The sequence below is a fragment of the Schistocerca gregaria genome, chromosome 3 (assembly GCF_023897955.1).
Source record: "Schistocerca gregaria isolate iqSchGreg1 chromosome 3, iqSchGreg1.2, whole genome shotgun sequence".
In the NCBI taxonomy this organism is placed as follows: Eukaryota; Metazoa; Arthropoda; class Insecta; order Orthoptera; family Acrididae; genus Schistocerca; species Schistocerca gregaria.
Window position 1 is genome coordinate 885,591,829 of NC_064922.1, and position 14,729 is coordinate 885,606,557.

The 14,729-nt window shown below is 42.2% G+C and overlaps 1 protein-coding gene across 3 annotated transcripts in view; it reads left to right on the forward strand.

Moving 5' to 3' along the window:
* Positions 1-14,729, forward strand: part of LOC126355073 (exportin-5) — a 205,760-nt gene that overhangs the window by 56,922 nt on the left and 134,109 nt on the right. For all 3 annotated transcript variants that reach the window (XM_050005248.1, XM_050005249.1, XM_050005250.1), the window contains 2 exons: positions 6,962-7,132; positions 8,405-8,548. In XM_050005248.1, coding sequence (XP_049861205.1) covers positions 6,962-7,132; positions 8,405-8,548 — 315 coding nt within the window. The remainder of the gene's footprint in view (positions 1-6,961; positions 7,133-8,404; positions 8,549-14,729) is intronic.

Genomic DNA, 14,729 nt, shown 5'->3' on the forward strand with positions numbered 1-14,729 from the left:
CTGTTCTAATGAATGGTGCAAATTTTTGAAAAGTAAGGAAAGTGGGGAAGTTTATACCCATAAAAATAACCTTCCTTAAGAGGTTTCAATGGCCATTAAACCAACTTTTAGAGCACTGACTTCACCAGAACTGCTAGAAAAATGTCTGCATGGGAAAACAAAGAACCGAAATGACAGTTTCAATGCTCTTATTTGGAAAAGATGTCCAAAGACTGTGTTTGTTTCAAATTTGGTGGTGAAGATTTCTGCCTGGGAAGCTGTAGCAGTGTTTAATGATGGGAATGTGGCAAGACTTCACATCCTCAGCAAGTTGGGATTTGCACCTGGAGTTTTCACTGAGCAGATACTGCAGATCATCGATAAGCAAAGAATCACAAAGGCAGAGACTTCAGTCCAGAACATATAACAAATTGCTAGGCAAAGGAGCAGAGAAGCTGTAGAGGATGATGAGGAAGAAATGGAATATGGATATGGGCAGTTTTAGCTAAGGTATAATAGATTTGATATACGCCAAGTGTGTCACACTTAAGTGGCCTCTTGTAAATGTGAATTTGCAAATTTCTACTGTTTGTAAAAGAATTGTATAAAAATGCTGTGACATTTGCAAAAGTCACCAGTTGGTGACCATATGCAAAAAATACAATAAATAAATAAATAAATAAACAAGGCACGGATATAGACTGGTGTCCAAAATTAAAGCAACAAATGGAAATTTTGCAAGGTTGCGTTTATTTTGCCACAAAACAGCATAAAAAGGTGATATTAATATAGAAACAATGTAAAGAATACAGAATGTAAACAACTGCAACATGCATAATGGTAGACAAAAGTATTCTTCATTTTTTCCAACTTAACGGATTTGCGGACGTGAATGATGGCATCAGTTTCATGTTGAGGCAGTAACACCCATCCTTCTTGCAGAGCTACTCTCAGTCTTGGAGAGTGATTCATGGGTGCTGAAATAATGCAAGCCACCACCTAGTGCATCCCAGACATGCTCTATGGGAGTCAAATCAGGAGAGTGAACAGGCTACACTCCTTGCTGGTTCACTCATACAATTTCATGAAGAAGTGTTCGACAGGTAAAAATAAACTCTGCTCACACCATTAGGGATCTTCCTCAATATTGGCCTCTTTTCACAATGTTTGCTTCCTGAAATTATGTTCCACATTCCTTCCAGATGCGAATCCATCGAGACTCACTCTCCAGACTAAATCGGGAGTCACCTGTGCAAACAACATTGACTCACTGTTTGAACGTCTGGGTGGTGTGTTGATGACTGCACTCCAGATGTTCCCTTCTGTGAAGAGTCAGAAAGTCTCTGACAATAAAGGCTACTCTCTTGAAGCCTTCTGCACACCATTTGCCTCGATACAACACATGCACTGCAGCTGCGAGCTCATGTCTGGTGCCATGCAGTACTAAGGCGGTATTTTTGTGTCCTTACAGCCAAATGACGGTCCTCTCTTCTGAAGTCACATATGTCAGCCCTGCCCTGGTCTTCAGGATACATTTTCAGTCTCTATAAATTGTTGCGACATCTGCGAAACAACAGATTAAACCATCAGGCCAAATTAGTTTGCAACTGTCCTGTTTCCCTCCTCCCTTTCTACAGCCCTCCAGTGCAGAGAGTCTGATAGATCTCTTCTCTGTGCCATAGTGCACCATCTCTGACACTGTATACAGCAATTGTGGACATGGGGCTACCCAACAAACACTACCTCATTTCATAGGTGCCCTGGCATCATCGTTAGCATGGTTCTCAGTTGACCAGAATGCCATCTTCCATGCAGAACATGATCGTACAGACATCTGGTTAATAGTTTGTATGATTATATTGTGAATTAGACACAGGTCGGGGAAATAGCAGTTTGATGCTTTAATTTTCGACACCAGTGTATGTTACACATGTGTATATATGACATTAAACTGTATGAAAAACTTGGTACATCGTACACTAAAATTATTTTTTTTTAGAAAATACACAGAATGTGGGGTATCATTTGGCAACAAGTGATGTTGACTAAATTGTATACCCTGTTCTGTCAAGCTGAAAATTAATTGCTAGAGTCCACAGGCAAAGAATAAATAAATAAACACAGAATGCTGGAACCAGTCAGATAATTTTGTTTGATAAATGTTGTCATGACATTACGTGTATGAAGATACATGGTGGCGTAGTGACATAATTCTGTAGGCAATGATACAGAATGGAATCTGCAGTTAAACTTTTTGCTATAAAGTCAGGCTCCAACCTAAGATATGGGAAATGTGTGTGACAATCTGTGCTGCTTATGGTAATTTCAGCTGTGCTGTCAGATCCCAAACTAATCACCACAGTAGAAATTGCTAGATAGTCCAGGGAGAAGTATACGATACACAACTTCATTGTGTCAACTTGGAATCAAAGTAATTGTTTTTGACAATAAATACCACAGACCCCTTCACCCATGTTTCATAATTAAATTTTCCACAGGAAATGCCACATCTCTGACGATTCAAAAGTAGTTGATAGATTATCTAGAAGATTAACTACCATAGCTCTTATCTATCATTGCCAGTATATCTTCTATTTGGAATAAATTTTAGCCCAGCACAACACTTTGTTTGCTAATGTAACATGGACATGGTTTAATGGCAATAAACAATGCTGGACATAGTATAATTGGTTTTAGATCAGTGTTAGGAGACAAATTATTTTTGGCATGATTTGTTCCAAATTGTATCGACTTATACTGATTCGGAACTAGGGGTCCTAGGGCACAAGAAAGTTAACTGCTTGGTGTTTTCAAACATTATTTGAAATCCAACACCATTTTATGTCAGTACTGTTTTTCCACATGAACATTCTTTCATTTAGTTAACATAAAAACGAGTGCAAATTAACCAAATGGAAAATATGGAGTAATGAGAAATGTTGTCCACAGTGGGAAAATGTGTTGCGTAATGACAGTTTTAATTCTTAACGTAATCCTCATTAAGCTCATTGCATTTTGTTAGGGATAATTTGATTTGGGGTAGGTCCATAGCCACAGCCTTCATATAACATTTAAACATGGTATTATATATATTATGATAGAAATTGCAGTCATCCCAAAATAAAAAATTATGGATTTCAACATAAAAATAGTTGTTTTTGATTATTTTTACATGTGACCCATTCCATTCCCATCCCCACACCTTGTGGTGCTAAGCTTATATCAAACCACTACAGTATTGCTTTACATGTAATAAATCATGCGACTAACACCTGAGAAATATTGGCCATGGTCTGTGATTTACTTTAAACTCATCTGTGTCATTCTTGGCATTACACATACTGGCACATCAACTATTAGCTATCTGTAAATTGCCTCACTAGACATTGTCTATAGCACAGGGACAGTCAATAGAAATAACATCCACAAAAGTAGTCAAGATAATGCCTGCCGCATCCATAGCACAGTCCAGCGGATAACGTGAATGAACGGTGTGATGAGGGAGAACACCAAGTGAAGTGCTCAAACTGCAACAACAGCTTTTAATGGCAGCATGGCACTGCAGGGCTTGTCCACCATACGTGGTTTGGCCTCTCCTGCTGTTGTCAGTGATATGCTGCCCTATGGTGAAAGGTGAAAGACAGCCCACCACCACCACCACCACCACCACCACCACCACCACAGCTGCTGCCAGTTTGTTGTATGTCCATCTCTAGTGAGATATCAGTATCACTGTGCATTCCAGACAGAAAGCTAAATATGTACCGAGAGTGGTAAAAACTTGTCCATATGTTCCAAAACCATGATGGATTTTACTCCCTTTCCTCTCCTCAATCTCCAAAGTCTTCATGCGTGTTGCATTACATTCTTTACAAGGCAAAGTAGAGGATACTTTATAATGTTAGTCAATATTCACAGTTTTATTCATGTACGGAGTCAGTGTCTATAAACATCTGAACAATATATAAGCTCCCAGAATGAGATTTTCACTCTGCAGCAGTGTGTGCACTGATATGAAACTTCCTGGCAGATTAAAACTGTGTGCCCGACTGAGACTCGAACTCGGGACCTTTGTCTTTCGCGGGCAAGTGCTCTACCACCTGAGCTACCGAAGCACGACTCACGCCCGGTACTCACAGCTTTACTTCTGACAGTATCTCGTCTCCTACCTTCCAAACTTTACAGAAGCTCTCCTTTCTTTCAGGAGTGCTAGTTCTGCAAGGTTTGCAGGAGAGCCTCTGTAAAGTTTGGAAGGTAGGAGACGAGATACTGTCAGAAGTAAAGCTGTGAGTACCGGGCATGAGTTGTGCTTTGGTAGCTCAGGTGGTAGAGCACTTGCCCGCAAAAGGCAAAGGTCCCGAGTTTGAGTCTCGGTCGGGCACACAGTTTTAATCTGCCAGGAAGTTTCATATCAGCGCACACTCCGCTGCAGAGTGAAAATCTCATTCTGGAAACATCCCCCAGGCTATGGCTAAGCCATGTCTCCGCAGTATCCTTTCTTTCAGTTCTGCGAGGTTCGCAGGAGAGCCTCTGTAAAGTTTGGAAGGTAGGAGACGAGATACTGTCAGAAGTAAAGCTGTGAGTTCCGGGCGTGAGTCGTGCTTTGGTAGCTCAGGTGGTAGAGCACTTGCCCGCGAAAGGCAAAGGTCCCGAGTTCGAGTCTCGGTCGGGCACACAGTTTTAATCTGCCAGGAAGTTTAATATATAAGCTCTCTTATCTTGTAGTTATGTAAAAGAAACCAAGTTTTGTTGGTTACTGAAAAGATTTTTCATCAACTACTGTGTGTGAACATAGCCGGTAAGGCTGCAAAATTTTTAATGGATTATTTGCAAACATTATAGAAACTGGAGAAAGTGGCATTTCAGTTGAATAATTGTCTAAAATTCTGAAAAAATATGATAGTTCAGTCTTCCCCATTAGAAATTATTGTTGAACATTAGTTGTGTTTTTGTACTTTAAGTGGATTTAACACACTACTAACATCATTCATCATTAGTTTTTCAGTCTGTCCCCTTAGCTGAGTGGTCAGTACGTCTAACTGCTATGCAGTGTGCCTGGGTTTGATTCCTAGCTAACTTGGAGATTTTCTTCGTTCGGGGACTGAGTGTTGTGTTGTCTCATCAACATTTTCATCATCAACTTGCAAGTCACTCAGTGTGGCATGAACTGAAAAGACGTGCAACGGCTGAACTTCCCCAGGTGGGGACTCCAGGCCATCAGTGCCATATTGTTATTTCACTCCATTTCATTAGTTTTTCAACTGCTGCAGGACAAAGATAACACAATGCATGGAAATATAAACATCAGGATTCGTTATTGTATTCATTCAGAATCATATGCTGGGGTAGACAATATTGCAGTGTTTCTGTGACTCTCGGATATTGTGAAATGGTGTCATTGAAGCACTTCACTCTAGCAGTTGGTAGTGATTGTTGGCAGGAGATGCCACACACCTGACTTACCCTGTGGTCGTACATAAATTGCAGAGAAGCAAATTAAAATTGAGGCATTCAAAAATGGAAATAATGAAGCAGTTGTCTTCAGCTTCGGTGCCTTCAGGCACAGTGATTGATCATGATACAAATGGGGTCTTCCTGTTGTTTTAATTTAGCAGTGTACATCATTAAAGCTGACATGTAAGTACCCAATCAAAACATTTTGAATTTACAATGGCATCATTTGATGCATTGTTTGAGAATCTCAGCATCTTGTGATGTTGAAAGTGTTAAACATCTTAACATAGCAAACAGTATGCAGTTGAATATGAGATGTTTCCAGGTGTGTAATGATTAATTCAGAAAATACGTTGAAATATTTTAAGATTTTATATACTGTCCTCTGCTCCTAATTAGCCACAACCTGTCTATGATGCTGTCCTCCCCCCCCCCCCCCCTCTCCCTCCCCTCAAATTAACAACAACCTGCTGAGGATGATCTACCTCATTCATGGGGAGAAAAGTCATGTACCAGTGCAATGATGAGTTGCTGGAATTGCAAATTGGAAGTCATGGCAACTTAAAGCAACAGCTTTGCCATGACAGACATCTCTCCAGTCATCGCCATGACAAACATCCCTCCAGTCAAACAGATGAAAAGAAGTGACTTTTACGCAAAGAAGAAAATGACTGGTACATGACATGCGGCACTTGTAGTTAGAGCACCCGTAAGCATCTGGTGCTTGTGGCATCCCAGTTTTAGTTTGCCACAGTTAGGCTGCTTTACTTCCACTTTATGATAAAAGGGCAGTAATTTATCTTAGTAGTGGCCTGCTTTTCGTTATCTTTAACAGGGAGACAAGTGTTTTCAGGCTGTCTGGACTCCTATCTTTTTAATCATACTTATCTGGTAGGAAAAAAAGCATGGACATTGATGGTCTTGCACTCATGTATCCTAAACAAAAAAATCCTCTATATGGTTGTGGTACCATTCAACTGTAATGGGACAACAACTGACCATAAAGTTGCCCTTCTCCCAAATAAAACTGTGTGTGTGTGTGTGTGTGTGTGTGTGTGTGTGTGTGTGTGTACATTCCACTCTTAGTGCATTATATAACTCCATGGCTAGGTTGTAAAGAAAAACAGTATCTCAGTTGCTCAAAAGATATAATGTGTGTTTATCCCATTATTTAAAAAATGTTTCAGGAATCCTATGTTGTTTTGTTCTTCAGTCATTCACGTTGTGCATGCTGATATATTCATACACCACATATGTTCACTTGTTGTTGTATGCCCATGGTTTTTGTTCTCTGCACATTAGTGTGTATTTGTCTGTCCTGCTATTCAACTAAAATGTAAACAAATTGTAAAACCATTGGTTCCTGTTCTCATGCATTAAATAGTGGGCTGTAATGGTTCCACAGAACTGTTTGTGAATAGTAGTGTCTCAGTGAAAAGCTTCTCCAGAATTTTTCATTCACATGTATCTTGACTACTTTTAAAAATAGTTTGTTGTTATAGAATATTGTGCAAATTTTATTTTCCAGACACTGGAGTCCAATCAGAGGAGGAAAGACCTGTATCAAGCGTTAACTACAAACATGGGCGATATATTTACATTTTTCTTGAAATTAACTGTGGAACATTGCCAAGAATTTAAATCACTCACAGATAGTGGAAAAATACAAGAAGCAGCATCTCATGGAAGAGTTGTGCAGGTAATTTAATAATTTACTACAAATGAATTGTACATGAAGTCAGTTATTTGCCTGATGTTATGCAAATGAAGTAATAGCAGACTATAATTTCACCAGTGCTCACTCACATTTAAAACTGCTTTGCCAATTTGTGAATGTTTTCTCATCATAGTGGATTACTTTCTCCTCACGTAGAAGAACCCAGATATACAGCCTGTGCAATGTGCTAAGTCGTACATGGAAATTCATGAGGTTGCTTTGTGAGAAAAAATTTATTTGAATGCCCAAGGTACAAGACTGGAATTGGCCCTGTAGCACTGTATGGCATGAACTTCTGGCCTAAACAGTGACCACTGGAAGCGATCTCCATGCTGTGGAAATCCAGATGCTCTATTGATAATGGTCATTTTCCTGTCTGGAAGATATCTGGTATAACTCCCATTATAAAGAAAGTGACTGAAGACTGATATGGACACATTCTGAGAGCCGTATCTTCTCCTATGGCCAAAACTATGTACAGTGTATAAACAAATGGCAAGTGACTATGCAGACAGTCTAAGCAGAGATGGCAGGATGTCCCTTTCAAAGGTATGAAAATCATTAGTCACTGCCCAAAAGACTCAAGAGATTGAGAAAAGTGACATTCTATGGTTGGAAGAAGAATAGCCTCCCAAAGTAGAAAAGTGGAAAGACAAAGTAGATATCCAATGACTTGGTTGCAAGAAGAAGAAGAAGAAAGTTATTTCCATAAAGCCATTGTCGTACTTTTCAAGAATTTTTTAGTTTTTGAATTCCTTTGTCTGCGTGGTGAGGAATAGAGGGAATGTACTACAGTGTTAATGTTTTCAGTAACTTACTTTACAAGAGGGAAATTCATGAGTGGGAACAGATGTTTGTTGGCTCCTTTCCTTTCCTAATACTTTACTTATTTATGGATTGGCTCAACAACAGGTCAATGCTCTTAGGGCAGTTATATAAAACTACAGCCATAAAATAGCAGATCCACTGACTGTGTGGAAATGACACAGTATGTTTATATGAAACATGGGCAGTCTACTCAAATCCACATTTTTCTCTGTGTAATTGATTTTGTGTTCATGTCTCCAGCCAGATCAACAATTCCATTGTTGTGTGCAGGACTTCAGTAAGTAATCTAGACTACTGTGTCAAGTAGTCTGGTTGCATTTTTGTTTCTTTCTTTTCCTTCTTTGACATCTGAATATCATACTCATTTATACAGTAGGCACAAAATAGTTTTGTTAATGTTAACTAATGTTTTTTTTTTTCCTTCAGGTAGTTCTCCTCACACTGACGGGATTTGTGGAATGGGTGTCAATATCTCACATTATGGCTGATAATGGACGTCTACTACAAATACTTTGTCTGCTGCTTGACCAGGAGAGCTTCCAGAATGCAGCTGCAGAATGCCTTTTGCAGGTGAGACACTTCACCAGTCTTCCCAGGTTTGCTGCTGGATCCTAACATCAACATTATTCAATATTTCAGTGATCCATCTGTGTGCCATCTTCAGGAGAATGCTTCTGCTCCTGAGTCCTGCTGAAAACTAATGCCAATGCTGCAAATCATTGTCCTATATAGGCTTTCTACTGAACACTGCACATGTGCCACCCATCACAGTTGCTACCCTCCGAGACTGGGCTGGTGGCTCTGCCCTTAGTAGAACATTGGCAGTAATGATATATTGCACTCGGAGACTTTTTTCAAACACTTGGGCTAGCCACACTGAAGAACATTGTTTTTTAATGTGGGATAGTAAGGAAAACCAGGGTCTTTCTTAATCAAATATCTGCCAACCTAATTTCAACTGCCTCTTTATAAACACTTTCCCAAAAATCTGAAATGTTGGTAACTACCACAGCCTCGACAAATTTCCTCCCATGTCCCTCGTTTAGGCGATGTTCTGCAACTGCCGATTTTTCTGGGTGTTGTAGCCTTGTTTGCTGGTTACGTTCCATGACACCTGTCCCAAACCGCAGGAATTGAACAGCTGATTTTCTGCAACTTCCTATTTTTCCGGGTGTTGCAGTCTCATATGCTGACCGTATTCCGTGCGCCTGTCCTGTCTGTGGGAATCAAACAGCCTTTCCATGTTGACAAAGAATTTTATACATGCCAGGCTTCCTAAGCTCCAAATTACCTTTCATAGAGCTGAGTAGTGCCTTAATCTTGGAAGATGGATGGAACACACTCATAAAATTAAAACTCATTACAATTTTTCCAGTCTTAAAAGATATGCCTCCAGCATAAGGAATAAAGGCCACAGATCTATGCTCCTCTTCATGCACCTCTGGGGATGGCCCAGACTCCATAGTCTGATGAATCTGGTTCTCAGAGTATCTGTTTTCCTTGAAAACACCTGACAAATGTACAAGTTCTTGGGTTAAACTCTACTCATTGCAAGTGGCATATACTCTGCATACCAGAATCTTAACGATGCCATTGCAGTGGCATGCTGGATGGCAACTCTTAGCATGCCAAAAGCAACCCTATCTATTGGCTTTTGGTGAATACATTGTCCGAGATCTCCATCTTTATATATATATATATATATATATATATATATATATATATATATATATAGGCACATGAACAAAACACACAAACACACACAGAGAGTATATAGGCACATGAACAAAACACACAAACACACACACAGAGTTACTAGCTTTCGCAACCGATGGTTGCTTCTTCAGGAAGGAGAGGGAAAGACGAAAGGATGTGGGTTTTAAGGGAGAGGGTAAGGAGTCATTCCAATCCCGGGAGCGGAAAGACTTCCCTTAGGGAAAAAAAGGACAGGTGTACACTCGCACACACACACACACACACACACACACACACACACACACACACACACACACACACAGATATCCATCCGCACATACACAGACACAAGCAGACATATTTAAAGGCAAAGAGTAAGGGCAGAGATGTCAGTCGAGGCGGAAGTGCAGAGGCAAAGAAGTTGTTGAAAGACAGGTGAGGTATGAGCGGCGGCAACTTGAAATTAGTGGAGGTTGAGGCCTGGCGGAAATCGAGAAGAGAGGATATACTGAAGGGCGAGTTCCCATCGCCGGAGTTCGGATAGGTTGGTGTTGGTGGAAAGTATCCAGATAACTCGGACGGTGTAACACTGTGCCAAGATGTGCTGGCCGTGCATCAAGGCATGTTTAGCCACAGGGTGATCCTCATTACCAACAAACACTGTCTGCCTGTGTCCATTCATGCGAATGGACAGTTTGTTGCTGGTCATTCCCACATAGAAAGCGTCACAGTGCAGGCAGGTCAGTTGGTAAATCACGTGGGTGCTTTCACACGTGGCTCTCCCTTTGATCGCGTACACCTTCCGGGTTACAGGACTGGAGTAGGTGGTGGTGGGAGGGTGCATAGGAGAGGTTTTACACCGGGGGCGGTTGCAAGGGTAGGAGCCAGAGGGTAGGGAAGGTGGTTTGGGGATTTCATAGGGATGAACCAAGAGGTTCCGAAGGTTAGGTGGACAGCGGAAAGACACTCTTGGTGGAGTGGGAAGGATTTCATGAAGGATGGATCTCATTTCGGGGCACGATTTTAGGAAGTCGTATCCCTGCTGGAGAGCCACATTCAAGGTCTGATCCAGTCCCGGGAAGTATTCTGTCACAAGTGGGGCACTTTTGGGGTTCTTCTGTGAGAGGTTCTGGGTTTGAGGGGATGAGGAAGTGGCTCTGGTTATCTGCTTCTGTACCAGGTTGGGAGGGTAGTTGCGGGATGCGAAAGCTGTTTTCAGGTTGTTGGTGTAATGGTCGAGGGATTCAGGACTGGAGCAGATTCGTTTGCCACGAAGGCCTAGGCTGTAGGGAAGGGACCGTTTGATATGGAATGGGTGGCAGCTGTCATAATGGAGATACTGTTGCTTGTTGGTGGGTTTGATGTGGACGGATGTGTGCAGATGGAGGTCAACGTCTAGGAAAGTGGCATGGGATTTGGAGTAGGACCAGGTGAATCTGATGGAACCAAAGGAGTTGAGGTTGGTGAGGAAATTCTGGAGTTGTTCTTCACTGTGAGTCCAGATCATGAAGATGTCATCAATAAATCTGTACCAAACTTTGGGTTGGCAGGCTGGGGTAACCAAGAAGGCTTCCTCTAAGCGACCCATAAATAGGTTGGCATACGAGGGGGCCATCCTGGTACCCATGGCTGTTCCCTTTAATTGTTGGTATGTCTGGCCTTCAAAAGTGAAGAAGTTGTGGGTCAGGATGAAGCTGGCTAAGGTGACGAGGAAAGAGGTTTTAGGTAGGGTGGCAGGTGATCGACGTGAAAGGAAGTGCTCCACTGCAGAGAGGCCCTGGACGTGCGGGATATTCGTGTATAGGGAAGTGTCATCAATGGTTACAAGGATGGTTTCCGGGGGTAACAGACTGGGTACGGATTCCAGGCATTCGAGAAAGTGGTTGGTGTCTTTGATGAAGGATGGGAGACTGCATGTAATGGATTGAAGGTGTTGATCTACGTAGGCAGAGATACGTTCTGTGGGGGCTTGGTAACCAGCTACAATGGGGCGGCCAGGATGTTTGGGTTTGTGAATTTTAAGAAGTAGGTAGAAGGTAGGAGTGCGAGGTGTCGGTGGGGTGAGGAGTTTGATGGAGTCAGGTGAAAGGTTTTGTAGGGGGCCTAAGGTTCTGAGGATTCCTTGAAGCTCCGCCTGGACATTAGGAATGGGATTACCTTGGCAAACTTTGTATGTAGAGTTGCCTGAAAGCTGACGCAGTCCCTCAGCCACATACTCCCGACGATCAAGTACCACGGTCGTGGAACCCTTGTCAGCCGGAAGAATGATGATGGATCGGTCAGCTTTCAGATCACGGATAGCCTGGGCTTCAGCTGTGGTGATGTTGGGAGTAGGATTAAGGTTTTTCAAGAAAGATTGAGAGGCAAGGCTGGAAGTGAGAAATTCCTGGAAGGTTTGGAGAGGGTGATTTTGAGGAAGAGGAGGTGGGTCCCGCTGTGATGGAGGACGGAACTGTTGCAGGCAGGGTTCAATTTGGATAGTGTCTTGGGGAGTTGGATCATTAGGAGTGGGATCAGGATTGTTTTTCTTCGTGGCAAAGTGATATTTCCAGCAGAGACTACGAGTGTAGGACAGTAAATGTTTGACAAGGGCAGTTTGGTTGAACCTGGGAGTGGGGCTGAAGGTGAGGCCTTTGGATAGGACAGAGGTTTCGGATTGGGAGAGGGGTTTGGAGGAAAGGTTAACTACTGAATTGGGGTGTTGTGGTTCCAGATTGTGTTGACTAGAATTTTGAGGTGTTGGGGGGAGTGGAGCTGGAAGTGGGAGATTGAGTAGATGGGAGAGACTGGGTCTGTGTGCAATGAGAGGAGGTTGAGGTTTGTTGGAAAGGTTGTGCAGGGTGAGTGAGTTGCCTTTCCGGAGGTGGGAAACCATGAGATTGGATAGTTTTTTTGAGGTGGAGGGTGGCATGTTGTTCTAATTTGCGGTTGGCCTGTAGGAGGATGCTATGTACAGCCGGTGTGGATGTGGGAGAGGAAAGATTGAGGACTCTGATTTGGGATAGGAGTTGACGGGTGTGTTCATTGGCCGAGTCGATGTATAGGTGAAGGATTAGGCGGGTGAGGGCTATTGATTGTGCTGCTTGGAACTGGTATAAGGACTGATGGAAAGAAGGATTGCAGCCAGAGATGGGAACTTTAAGTGTGAGGCCTTTGGGAGTAATGCCAAATGTCAGACAAGCCTGAGTAAATAAAATATGGGAGCGTAAACTGGCTAGGGTGAAGGCGGCTAGGGTGAAGGCATGTTTGCGGAGGGAATGTAAATAAAATTTAATGGGGTCGTTGTAGGGATGTTGTGAGGTTGACATGGTATTAGTAGGTGGAAAGGGTAATATGAGGTTAAAGTGAAAGTAAATAGAGATTTATATAGGGAGAGATAAAGGTGTGAAAAAAGTCGAAAAAGTGTTGGTTTGAGATGAGCTATGTTGATCATGTGCTGAACTTAGGTTGGTGAACAACAATGGGTGCAAAGGTTGGGTAGTTATGTTGTCTCCAGATCACGTTAAAGGGTGGGGAAATTCAAGAAAATTTCGAAAAAAAAATTTTCGAAAAAAGTTTCGAAAAAATAAAATTCGAAAAGAATTTTCGAATAAAACCTCGAAGAATATGTCTGTAAATGTATTCAAAGGACTGGTTATGTACTGGCAGGTTATGAGAATGAGGCTAACAATTGTTTGATGAAGAAATAATAACGTGTGAACCTGTGGGAAGCTGCTAAAAAATGATCGGTTATGTGGGAAAAACGGGAATGGAAATAAAACGAAAGTTGTTGGAAAAAACTGAGAAGGTTGTGTAATGGGTGAAAGGAACTGAAGCTGTGAAATAGTATTCAGGAGTTTACACGAAATGTTTGTAAACTTGGAACAATGGATTTTATAGCAGCGGTTATGTTGAAAGCGTTGAAAATTTTAGGTTATGGTTTGGAAGTAAATTACGTATTATTGAGTATAATTATGTAGGATAAAATGTATGGTAGATTACGGAAAAATGGAAGATGAATACAAAGTGAAACTTCTTGTACACGCGAAAAGAGAAAGTAAGACGATAGAGAAGATTTCGAAATGCAACAGAGACAATAACAAACGTAATTGTTGGGTTCAAATTAATGATGATGTAAATAAAATAGAAAGAAGCTTCCACATGGGAAAAATATATTAAAAACAAAGATTCCAAGACTTACCAAGCGGGAAAGCGCCGGCAGACAGGCACATGAACAAAACACACAAACACACACACAGAGTTACGAGCTTTCGCAACCGATGGTTGCTTCTTCAGGAAGGAGAGGGAAAGACGAAAGGATGTGGGTTTTAAGGGAGAGGGTAAGGAGTCATTCCAATCCCAGGAGCGGAAAGACTTCCCTTAGGGAAATAAAAGGACAGGTGTACACTCGCGCACACACACACACATATATCCATCCGCACATACACAGACACAAGCAGACATATTTAAAGGCAAAGAGTAAGGGCAGAGATGTCAGTCGAGGCGGAAGTGCAGAGGCAAAGAAGTTGTTGAAAGACAGGTGAGGTATGAGCGGCGGCAACTTGAAATTAGCGGAGGTTGAGGCCTGGCGGAAATCGAGAAGAGAGGATATACTGAAGGGCGAGTTCCCATCTCCGGAGTTCGGATAGGTTGGTGTTGGTGGAAAGTATCCAGATAACTCGGACGGTGTAACACTGTGCCAAGATGTGCTGGCCGTGCATCAAGGCATGTTTAGCCACAGGGTGATCCTCATTACCAACAAACACTGTCTGCCTGTGTCCATTCATGCGAATGGACAGTTTGTTGCTGGTCATTCCCACATAGAAAGCGTCACAGTGCAGGCAGGTCAGTTGGTAAATCACGTGGGTGCTTTCACACGTGGCTCTCCCTTTGATCGCGTACACCTTCCGGGTTACAGGACTGGAGTAGGTGGTGGTGGGAGGGTGCATAGGAGAGGTTTTACACCGGGGGCGGTTGCAAGGGTAGGAGCCAGAGGGTAGGGAAGGTGGTTTGGGGATTTCATAGGGATGAACCAAGAGGTTCCGAAGGTTAGGTGGACAGCGGAAAGACACTCTTG